We start from the raw sequence: 12,683 nt of genomic DNA on the forward strand, positions 1-12,683 counted from the left end.
CCAATTCCCGCTATTCTCAATATTCTCAAATACCAATAAATCATATCCCATTACCCTTTTATTCCTGGTAATGTATTAGTCATCAAAATGACCCCGAGACTCACCCCGAGTCCCGAACTTAAACCCGTTATGACTAGACCGAACACTTACATTCACATGATCGTCTCATGCCGAATAGCTCGAACCAATCCACCTTATAATGTGGCTACATTAATTAATCACAACCATGCACCCAACATAAACAATTACGCCCATAGCGGCCAAATTACCAAAATACTCTTATGATTATAATTACACCTATATGCACGCATTTACCATCATATAATAATATAATTCACATGAACATGCACATAATCATTAAATACCATAATAAATCAATTATGGCCCTCCCGGCCTCCTAATCAAGGTTCTAAACCTTATTAGAGAATTTGAGGCATTACAGCCACCAACAGAACCCCGCACTCTCCTATCAGAACTAGGAGGAGTAAATGAATCTAGAACCCTTCTTTTCTGCTCACTGGGGCCACTACCCCGACTAAACCCAACAAAAGGAGGCACCATCCTCCTGGCATCGCGCCTAACAGTGCTGTCCTTCCATATCTGATCCTCAGCCCTCTCAGCAATAAGGGCCTTATCCACTGCTTGTGCATAAGTAGTAGTCTCTGGAACCAATGTAATATTCACATCACGAGCAATCATCACATTCAACCCCCGTATGAATCTGTCCCTCCTGGCCACATCTGTTGGCACTAGGTCTGGCGCAAACTTTGCCAGTCTGTCGAATTTCAGGGCATACTCAGTAACTGATAACCTGTTCTAAGTGAGGTTGATAAACTCATCAACCTTCGTAGCTCGAACTGCTATGTTGTAGTATTTCTCATTGAAGACACTCTTGAATTCTTCCCAAGTCATGACTGCAACATTCCTCCGCTGTCTCACCACATCCCACCAGATGCGAGCATCGTCTCTAAACATATAGCTGGCACAAGCTATCCTTTCACTTCCCTCAACCCCCATAAAGTCTAGGATCAAGGAAATCATGTTCATCCACTGCTCTGCTCGCAGTGGGTCTGATCCACCCTTGAAGGTAAGAGGTTGTTGCTTCCTGAATCTTTCGTACAAGGGTTCCCACCTGTTCTCAATCACAGGCTGAACCGGCACTGGCGGCACATTCTGTTGAATTGGCAACCCTGCAACCTGTGGAGGGGCCTGTTGCCTCATCTGACGGAGTTCTTCCTCTGTTCTCTGTAGTCTAGCCTCCATTTCGGCCAATATCTGCTGCCAGTTCTATGGGGCAGGTGGAGGGTCCTGACCCTGATTGTCATCCTCGGCCCGATTGCCGCGGAATCTGGACGATTGCCAAGGCATTACAACTATATGCCTGCAATCAGTGACACCACTTATCAGGCATGATAACAAAATCCAATTCCACCTCCCATTCTCACCAATCAACCAAGACCAATAATCCAAATATAATGCAAATAGCATATAACACACAACGGGCCTTGCCCTGAAATCATGCATATATTATTTCACTTAACATGCTCTTTATAAACTAGGCAGGCAAACAGGTCAACCAAGCACATATTCAAGCATAATAATCAACCATACCAATCAACCCTGAGTTGAGCTTTTCAATGGGAGCGTGCGTACATGTTTAGTCAGTCTCTAGAACCAATAAACCTTGGCTCGCTCTGATACCAAGTTGTAACACCCTACTACCTTAGAGTCGTTACTAAGTGAGGTTAAAATGTGCAATCAACTCGCTAAACGAGGTTTTTAAAACAAAAGTGTGATTAAGTGAAAGTCTAGGCTGTAATCTTTAAAAAGTACTCTATTTCATTAAAAGTTCAAGAGTTTAACATTCGGGATCCCGTAATTTAGTTTATAAAAATATTTACAACTCAAAACAAGTTTATAAGTAATTAACCATCAAAACTAGGGTTTGTACAGCCATTTCTCATAAATATTCCCAACCAAAGCAGTCGGGCAGGCCGAACATGTATGCGACGCCCCCACGCTCTCCGTACTCATGGTTGGTTGACTTTCTCTTTGCCCTTACCTGCAACACAGAGCACCCGTGAGCCGAAGCCCAGCAAGAAAACTCAAACAGCACATAACATATGCATAATATACATTCATTACAGCAAATAGCTCATATCTAGTCAGACAGTCCATAGAATCTAACACATATACGGCCATGCCGTCCCAGAAGCGTTACCAAAGCCTGGGATCCCGGTCCACACCGTATGGATATCCCATGTATCCACTGGGGTCTCACCCTAGCCACAAGCACTCCATATGCTAAGTGGTATTCTCGGCCCCACTGCCGTTCTCGGCCTTTCGCCGTTCCCGGCTCTTCACCGTTCGTTCTGCTTTTACTACATTAAGCATTCTCAAATAACAATCAAATATACAGTCATTCATATTAAACTATATCCTAGCAATGATACAATTTAGGGTCGCGCCCTGCAACAATTCTATGGGCCCAAGCCCTGCTCTACGGGTGCTATAGTTTTCTTACCTGTATCCCGAGCTTTCGATGCCCCAAAGTCGCGAGCACGGTCCCCTAACCCGAGCCTCTCCAAAGACCTAGTCACAACACATATAAAACACCCTTTAATGCTAACCAATCCAAAACCACTTTCCGGGGCCAATCCCACACTCTCGGAACCCCCAAATCCCTAAAACAATACATCGAAGACATCCCCCGAACCCCCGGAGCAAAGGCTCAAAATTGCAAAAGCTCATGTTCTGAAAATGGCCTAGCGCTGCGGCGCTGCCCTAGAGGGCCACGGCGCCCAGCAAGTCAGAGAGCTTCCCCTGCCCAAAATCAGCCTCGCGCCGCGGCGCTCCTTCGCGAACCCAGAAATCTGGGTTTTTCCCCTGCATTTCCCCAAGCCAAAACCACTCCAAATCATCCCAAACTCATACCTAAGCCCCAAAACCATCTCAAAACCCCAAATAGACCATTCAACAACCTAAAAACATCACAATCTAGCTCAATTACACAACCACTCCCAAAATTCATACTTAAGTTTCAGATTTCAAACACTTAAACCAAAACTTGAGAGAAGTGCAAACCAGACCTCTAGATTCTTAAACCATAACAGTTATGAGATTTCAAACATGTTTAATACTCTTACCGCAATCAAAAATTCAACTTGAGCTCCCTCCAATCCAAGCTTTAAACCGAATTCCCCCTTGAAAAACCAGCTGAATTCTCATGCAAAACAAGCCATGGCTATCTTTCAATTCCTTCCAAAATCAAGTTCAAAACTTAACAAAAATAGGGACTAGATCCTTACCCCAGTGTAGACCTTGATCTGTGTTTGATTCCACACCCTTAAGCTCTTCACTAGCCTCAAAGAACACAGCTCACCTCCTCTTCCACTTTGCCTTCTAAGTTCTTAATTCTCCCTTTTCCTTCTTAATTTCTCTAGCCTTCCAAATCTTAATTTCAGTCACACCTAGCATAAAGGATCGTGTATATCCATTTCTCTCAGCCAAAGCTATCTAAACCACTGCCAAAAGACCATCTTATCCCTCCACTAATATCCATTCCTAACTAAACCTCAAGGGCACTCTTGTCCTTTTACTTACATTACAATTCTACTATTTCTCCATCAAAACCTGTTACTCTCAGTGGTTACTAACAGTTACACAAGTTACCATATTACCAGTTACCATTATCTCACAGGAGCTAAATTACAAAATCCCCAAAATACCCCTTAGGCTCTTCCCGAGCCGGGTATAAAATCCCGTTGTGACTTCTGAGTTATCTAGCTCGCTAGGACCGTCTCGGCACGTGCATCACACTGATATCACCACACTCACGTGGTACTAGTCACACAATACAATTATCGCATTTATGCCCTCAACGGGCTAAAATTACCAATTTACCCCTATCCTGCAAACGGGGCCCACATGCACATTTATACCACCTAAACATGCATTCTAATCACATATTTATTTAAATTCATATATTATCATATTAATTCACTTATTTCCCTCCAGGCACGCTAATCAAGGTCCTAAACCTTATTAGCAACTTAGGTCAGAGTAGTGGCGGCGCAGGTCTGAACCAACGGCGTACAATCCCAAGGTAGCATTTTCTGCAGGTGAAGTGTGGGGACAACCCCCACGCTTCATGGGACGAAGTCAGGGTCACGGACGCTTTACCTTGCCAACCTCGGACAACCGACCTGGGTTCGTTTACCCACGTCCCCCTCCGTTCGTCAAGGTCCCGTATCGTTTACCAGGGGCCCGGATCATTTACCAGGAGCCCGGACCGTTTACCAGGAGCACGGAACGTTTACTAGGTGCTCAGATTATTCAACCAGGATCCCAGACCGTTAACAGGCTCCGGGATCATCTACTGCGATCCCGACTGTCGTTACCGGAAGCCACGCTCATACCATCTCCTGTATGACCGTCCCGGGCAACACTCCCCGGATGCCCTTTGGGCCTCATCTAGACTTGGGCTGCCAACGTCTATTTTACTCTTTGCCAAACGGGCCCGGTCTGGGCCCAAACTCATTCGGGCAGCCCGCGGGCTTGAAGCGTGGACCCGGGCGCCCGGAAGGAAACAAAGATAACATTTATGAATAAACACGTGTCTAAATGTTTTAAAAATGAAAAAAATAAAATAAATCCTTTCAAATTTTAAAATATAATTTAAATGAAAATAGATTAGAACTTTTCCACGCTAATAGTTAATTTTAAGATTATATATGGTAAAATTATTTTTTATTTGCAAGTTATTTATATGATATTTGATAATTTTCTTATAATAATTACAAAATTTATCTAAATCATAAATCCAATTATATTGTTAAAAAAAAAGAATAATATTTTTTTGTCTTAAAAAAGTTATAGAATTAAATATAAGTTAAAAATACATATACAAGTAAAATTTAAAATAAAGAAGTTGAAAACTATTTGTCAAAAAAAAAAAATACTGAAAACTATAAAATATAAAAAGATTAAATTAAACTAAAATAAAAATTATATAAATGGGATCTAATGACCCACAAAATCAATTATTTTTTAAATACTAAATAATATAATTAATACAAATGAAATAAATACATTGGAAATTTTTATCGTAGGGGTTTCAAAAAGAGCTTTACCAGTGGGACTCTTTTGTGTTCTCAACTCGTGAACAGTTTTTGATGCTATTTTTTTAATGATCGTGTATATAGTAATTATTTAGAGCATCTTGTAAATTTTCAGAAAATTACGAATAATTTACCGTGCCGAAAACTAGTTTAAAAACATGTTGTTGCACGAGTGACTAATTTTTTTATGCGTGTGAAAAATAACATGTTTGAACTTAGTTTTTTGCATTGTAAATTATTCGGAATTTTCTGAAAATTTGCAGGATGCTCTAAATAACTACAATATATACGATTATAAAAAAAATCGCTCCGAAAATTATTCACGGGTCAGAAATACAAAAGAATTTTACTAGTGAGGCTCTTTTTATAGTCCCTACCATAGAAAACTCCTAAATATATTATACAAAAAAAAGTCTAACAAATACTAATCTTAAAAAATAACTAAAATAAAAGTAAGAAACAAAATGATATATAAATATGGGAGCTAAAAGTAATAATTCATGAGAAATGTACAATGTACATTAATGATAGTAAGATGATAATAGAATAAATAAAAGGACAATTTTTGTATAGGGATTTCATTGAAGTCTTATCGGTGGGGCTTTTAGTGTTTCTTGACCCATGAACAGTTTTCGGCGCGATTTTTTTTTATAACCGTGTATATTGTAGCTATTTAAAGCATCCTACAAATTTTTAGAAAATTCTGAATAGTTTACAGTACCGAAAAATAAGTCCAAACATGTTGATTTCCACGCGTATAAAAAAATTTATTCACGCGTGTAACAACATATTTGAACTTAGTTTTCGTTACTGTAAACTATTTGAAATTTTTTGAAAATTTGCAGGATGTTCTAAATAGCTACAATATATACGGTCATAAAAAAATCACGTCGAAAACTGTTTACGGATCGAGAACACTGAAAACTCTACCGGTAAGGTTTAAAGTAAAGCCCTGTAAGACAATTTTTCATAAATAATATAAAGAAATTTAATGTTCATTTGACTATCCTCCTTAATAGTAACAGATATGTATTTGATCTGGTTATCTATCCTTCTTCGAAAAACAAATAATAGCTCATAGGTGACGAGTAAATTGGATGGAATTGGTCTTCTATATTGACGCGGCAGTGGATTAAACTTAAACGCTTTTTTAAACTTGTTTGTTGTTTCAGGTGTTCTTCCGCAACAAAAAACACTAAATTATTAAATAGATGAAAATAGTCAACAATACCTACTGGCTTTGGTGACGTTGTGTCTACTTTTTTATTCTATAAATTTAAATTTTAGATTACGCCATTTCGTGCCAGTTCATTCTAAAATAAATAAATTAATAATAATGGTGACTCACTAAATGAGTGGAATAGTATATTCAACTTATCAACAAAAAAAAAATTCAAAGACCGCGTTTCACTTTTGTTGAGCGAACTTTCACAGTAGTTCAAACGAACAACATCCTCTCTTTCTGTCCCAATTCTAGGGATGTAAATGGGGCGGGTCTGCCCCGCCCCGCTTCCGCCCCGTCCCGTCCCGCGAAAATTTTGCCCCGGCTCGCCCCGATTAGTTTCTTGGAGCGGGGCGGGTCGCCCCACCCCGGCTTAATCGGAGCGGGTCTGTCCCGCCCCATTTGCCCAATTTAACTTCTTTTTTTTTAAAAAAACATTAAATTATAATTTTAAAATTTTTCCTACTCCTAAATATTATTTTTTATTGTAATCTTTATATTTTACACTTGGTATCAACTACACCATTAAATATTATATTTTGTTTTTTTATTTTAACATTTACAAAATAAATACAAGAATAAGGATGAATTATATAAAACATATTTTTCAATATTTATAATTCTTTCTAGTCTATATAGAATTAAAAAATATTCTAAACCACATATAAAATGTCAATTTTACGTACTATGTATATAAGTAGCATGAGAGAATTAAATTAGAGTATAGAAAAAAAAAATTAAGACGGGCGGCCCCGCCCCGTTTAAATTCCTAGCGGGTCGGGGCTGCCCCGCCCCGCCCCGCCCCGCCCCGCCCCGCCCCATTTTGCCATCCTTACCCAATTCCATTAACCTTCTCAAATTCTCAATTGCCATCCTATAAATAGCTAACCAAACTTAATTTTAGAATATTATTGATTTTCCAACCTATCTCATCTCACCCAATAATTATTCCCCCTCTCTCCTCACTATACACAAAATCGTTTCTACAATGGCCAAGTCTTACTCCTCATCGCCAGCTATTGAAATCACTGTCTTATCAGGCGAAAACCTCCGGATCGACCTGAAATCCATCAAGAAAAACGCATTCGTCGTTGTTCGATCCAATAGCAGAAACGTTTTCCGGAAGACCGAGATCGATACCGAGGGCGGTAGCAACCCAAACTGGAATGAAAAACTCGTCCTTGACTTGCCGGTCCACGCAGCGGCATTGACCGTCGAGGTTCACTGCAGAACTGCGATTGGTAACAGACTCGTCGGAATGGCTTCGGTTCCCATCTCGGACATTTCCGGTGGGTACGTACCGGAGAGTTACTTACATTTCTTGAGTTACAGATTGAGGGATCAGAAAGGCGAAAGGAACGGGATTATCAATTTGTCAGTGAAAACCAAGTTTGCGGCAGCGCCGGAGCGTTCGTGCGCGGCGTCTTCTGCGTCGTTGGCGTCGTCTCCGGTGGTTGGAGTTCCGGTCGGGAAGAATAACTTGGGTGGCGTTGTGACTGGGTTTCCCGTTTGGTCCGTCTCACATTAATGGAAATTTCCTAACAACAACGAATAACTATTTTGACTTAATTGAATAACGAGTATTCCAGTGGAAAGTATTGCTTTATCAGCTTAATTGAAACTCAATTTGTACATTTATTTTTATTGACTATTTTCAATAAGAATTGCTAAGGTGCTATTACTTAAATTATAATCATGAAATGTCATATCAGATGTTGTAACAATTCTCATTTTCAATTTATATACATTTATCATAAGAAAAATCAGTAATTTATGCTTAATTATTTTGGGTTTTCTCTGCTACAATTATTCAAAATCGTACGTCTACATATAATTATTGTCCTCTCCGCACTTCCAAGCTTAATTATTATTCCCCTAAAACATGACCTTCTAAGCTTGGTTACTGTTCTTAACAAACAATATTTTAAGAATAAATATGAAAATTACATGTAAAATTATAAATAGAAAGATTCACAACCATCTCCCTCACCTTTTAACTTTAAATCACCAATTAAGCAAACCAACGTGTATTTATTTGCTCAACGAAATCCTTTTTTTGGTTGCTTTCATTAGAAGTAGTGAAGAGTAAGCAAGGACCATATGCTATTTTAAAATATACTATTTCAAAAATTTCAAAGCAACCAAATCGTTTATGAGAGGTTGAATATGAAATATGTTATTTAAAAAAATTTATATATAAATTGATAATTTTAAAAAATTTGGGTCTTATTGTATAATTAAAGCACATGTCTAACCTACATATATCTAAGATCGGGCTTACATAAAAGTATGAAATATATATCGTATGCACTATAAATTTACAATGAGAATATTGACACTACAACTAGCGATGTAAATGATGCGGGGCAAAGACAATTTCTTATTTATCACTATTGACTAAAGATTTAGTCAACAACACAAAATCACTAAAACAATAAGAATTTATAAGCTGAATGCAAGAACTAAACGACACGAATGTTTTATAGTGGTTCGGTCTCAGAGATGGGTAATAACCTACGTCAATTTAATGATTTTATTGATGTAAATCTTGAAACTTAGGATCAGCAAACTATGATTCACTAAGTTTCACAAGCTTTAAAGTGGAATACAAAAATTGTGTATAAAAACACTCGTTCTCTCTTAATACAAAATTTCCTTCCTATAAATAAATCTCATGAATCTTATTTATAATCTCAATGATGCACATATGAGTCAATGGGTGGTGTTTAAATTTTGTTAAAAGCATCATTGAATGGAATGCCAGTTCTCACATATGCTTCAAGGTTATTACAAAATTTATGTGCCAATTCTGAAGACAATCTTATCTGCCCGCACCAACGTGCGAAGTGTACTATTGGTGAGCACGCTTGCCTAACCAGCGCGCATTATCATATTAAGGACACATTAATTACTAGAGACACCGTGTGAATTCTTTTAGTATTTTCTTAACCAATATTCAATCAAATTAGTTGCAATACATTTAATTGACTAACTAATTATTTTTATATGTAATCAATTCAGCTAACAACACATTCCATTATTTTTATATTTTTTCTTATGTAATTAATTTATTAACTTATAAGTAATACAACCTATACTAAAAAAATATGGGCATTATATTTGTATCTCGAGAATATATAAAATCATCCAATTAATTTTTAAAATTATTTCTAACACTTTTTCTCAATATTTTTTTTTTGACATTCTTTAATGTCATTTTTTGTTAATTTTAATAATTTGTTTTTATATTATTTTCATCATTTTTTAAATAATGTATAATTTCTTAGAAAAAAAACTCTTATTTTAACAAGTATTTATATATTTTTTGTTTTAATTTTTTTATAGAAATATTTAAAAATATTTATTATTTATATGTATATTGTAGAATATGAAATAGAAAAAAAAATAGAAAAATATAAGCACAAGTTGAAAAAAAAATATAATATATATTATGTTATACCCAAATTTCGATAATAAATAAGTAGCCTCGAAATGTAGGCTTGTAAAGTGAAGCTCGAGATTAATAAGTGTTAGCATTATACTTGTACAAATTGTTACGAAGTTCTAGAGCTACGTCATCAGCGCTCGAGTATACTTTGTAGGCTCGAAGACATCAGTCTCCTCCAAGAGATGAGTTCGACAGACTAATCGAGCAAGGAGGTGGGGACAACTGGAATGGTGAGCTCGAAACTACATGATCTCAAAAGCACATTGAGGCAGTGTTCAAGCTTAAAGACGCGCTAAATATACACACGGGGAGTTATTGGGAAATCCCTATTTCTTTGGGATTAGATTAAACCGTGTATGAAATTCTATTTTATGGGAATTCCTATATAAATAATACATTTAAATTTTATTATCATTCAAATATATATTTGAATTTAAATTTGAATATATATTGTAACTTCCCTAAACTTGTGGGAATAATATTATTGTAACCAAGTCTATAAATAGTCTAGATGTGGTCATTTGTACATAGGCACAATTTGGTATTAAGAAATACTATGTGAAATTGCTCTTTATTGAAACTTTAACACAAATTTTAATAAAAGTGACTCGTGTACGTAGATAGATTTTAACAAAATGGAGTGTACTAATCAAATTTTGGGGTGCAAATATAATGACAAAAAATATCACAAATATTATACACAATATTGTGCCTTATTTTGACATAATATTAAAAATAAATAGTACATTATGATATATAGTTAATTTTGATGTAGTTAGCGTTATCTCTATTTTTACATGATAAGGTTATATTTTATTTATGGCAGTCTCTTACATTGCACTATTAGCGTTTTTGTTAGAATGTTGTGAAATTCAAAAGTTAAATAATGAAGCAGTACACAAATAAAGAAAAAAATTCTTTATACGGTTAACCGAGATTTTTTTCCCATCAATTTTACGTTCTCTGTTTTCTTTTTATTATATTTTTAGGGCAACAACGATGAACAATATGACGGCCGAGATTTTTAAACAGTTGAACATCTCCTAAGCCAAACTCATCACAACCCAATCCCATCATGGAGAAGACTACACTCAGCAACCAGAATTTCTAAGCCATAACCTGTAACGACTCAAATTTCCTAATAAGGTTTAGGACCTTGATTAGGAGATCGGGAGGGCCATAATTGATTTATTGTGCTATTATATGATTATATGCATGATTATGTGGGTCATATTATTATATGATGATAAAGGCATGCATGGGGCTATATACTTTGTTGTGAGGGTATTTTGGTAATTTGGCTCATTGAGAGCGTAATTGCATACTTGTGTGTATATTGGTAGGCTAATTTTGAAACCACATTATTATGTGGATATGTTTGCAGCTTGTGACTCGAGGCGATCCTAACAAGCGGTTTAGCGGGAAAGTCACAGCGGAGATTTATACCCGGCTCGGGGTGAGCCTGGGGATGTATTTGGGAATTTGGAGAATATATTGGAGACGATTTGATATTGAGAAATATAATTGGTGATTAGTTGGGCATCGAAAAGTAAGTGGTAAATATTATAGACACTAAAGGAGTTAGCGGGAATTGGGAGTAATGACCAAAATTCCCTAGAGTGATTTAAAGGTTTAGTTATTATTGGGAGGGCAAGGTGGTCATTTGGCTTACTAAAGGATAGGTTATATTCTGCTTTATAATCTTATTGGAAGTTGTAGATAAACTCAGAAGCTTAAGGAAAAGAAAAGAAGAAGGAAGGAGAGAAAAACAGAACATATAGAGTTATCTCTCTCTCTCTCTTTCGGCTGGGTCATCTCTTCACCATTCCTTGTGAGTTTTGGAGCTGGAATTCCAGGGTAAGCTCAGGATGGAGCTTAGGGCTAAGGACCTTGGTGAAGCTGGAAGAACTAGCAGGGTTTAGCCAGTCAATTGAGGTAAGTTTTAAGGTTTACGTGATGTGTTTTTCTGGGTTTTAATGAGATGGTTTCTAAGCTAGAGTTTTGGATGGAATAAAGGGATATGAACTTGAGGAGTTGAAGGGCTTGAGGCTGGTTGGATGCTAGGGATAACTTAAGGTCGAAATCCTCCATAGAAGGTAACAAGTTCTGGCTTTGATGTTCTAAGTTTCTGAGTTTCTGGTTGGATCTTTCAATTATTGGGTTCAATGTTGTTTTTCTAGTTTGATGATGCATGTGGTTAAGTCTTGAGTTATTGAGTTGTATGGGGTGAGATATAGGTGATGGTAGACTCAATTTAGTGTGTATTTGAGGGTTGGAAGGGTTCCAAGGGGTTTTGGTTCGAGGAAAATCAAAGAAGGGAAAACAGAGTGTTGCTGGTCTGTGACTAGCGCTGTAGCGCTAGCCTTTGGGCGCTACAATGCTAGGCTAGGGATTTTTGGGTGTTTTGTTTCTGTTTGTAGCGCTATAGCGCCCTCCTTAGAGCGTTGTAGCGCTACCCTGTCTCCAGAAAGGGGTTTTTGAGTTTGTTCTTAGGGTTTTTTCCCGGAGGCTCGGGGTTTGATTCCACCACCCCGTTTGGTGGAATTAGGGCTTCCTGGGGGCTCGGGATTGGTCCCGAGGCTAGGTGTTGGATTTGAAGTTTGGTGGTGATTCTGATCTATGTCTGTGACTAGGTACGCACTAAGGTTTAGACGGGGTCGTGCTTGAGGATCAATTGAACGAGCTAGCGAAATCTAAAGGTAAGAAAGTTGCACCTAATTATGTGGTTAGGTTGGGACTAAGTGTTCCCTATGTTTGTATGCTTTGTTATGTGAATGTGATTAACCATGTGAACATGATGGGACTAAGATCTCCCTATATTTGTTTATCATGTCGTGAGATGGTATTATGCCATGGGACATGCGATAACCGGCCTAAGAGTGTTGGAATCAAT

General features: G+C 37.3%; 1 protein-coding gene across 1 annotated transcript; it reads left to right on the forward strand.

The window, feature by feature from the left end:
- Positions 1–7,238: 7,238 nt before the first annotated feature.
- LOC133796664 (BON1-associated protein 2-like) lies at positions 7,239–8,123 on the forward strand. Its single transcript, XM_062234277.1, has one exon. The coding sequence runs from the start codon at positions 7,331–7,333 to the stop codon at positions 7,868–7,870; it is 540 nt and encodes a 179-aa protein (XP_062090261.1). The 5' UTR covers positions 7,239–7,330; the 3' UTR covers positions 7,871–8,123.
- The last annotated feature ends 4,560 nt before the right edge of the window (positions 8,124–12,683 follow it).

The sequence above is a fragment of the Humulus lupulus genome, chromosome 8 (assembly GCF_963169125.1).
Source record: "Humulus lupulus chromosome 8, drHumLupu1.1, whole genome shotgun sequence".
NCBI lineage: Eukaryota > Viridiplantae > Streptophyta > Magnoliopsida > Rosales > Cannabaceae > Humulus > Humulus lupulus.

What these genes read in the sequence shown, in the direction of transcription:
- LOC133796664 (XM_062234277.1), top strand. Translation starts at nt 7,331, where the DNA reads ATGGCCAAGTCTTACTCCTCATCGCCAGCTATTGAAATCACTGTCTTA.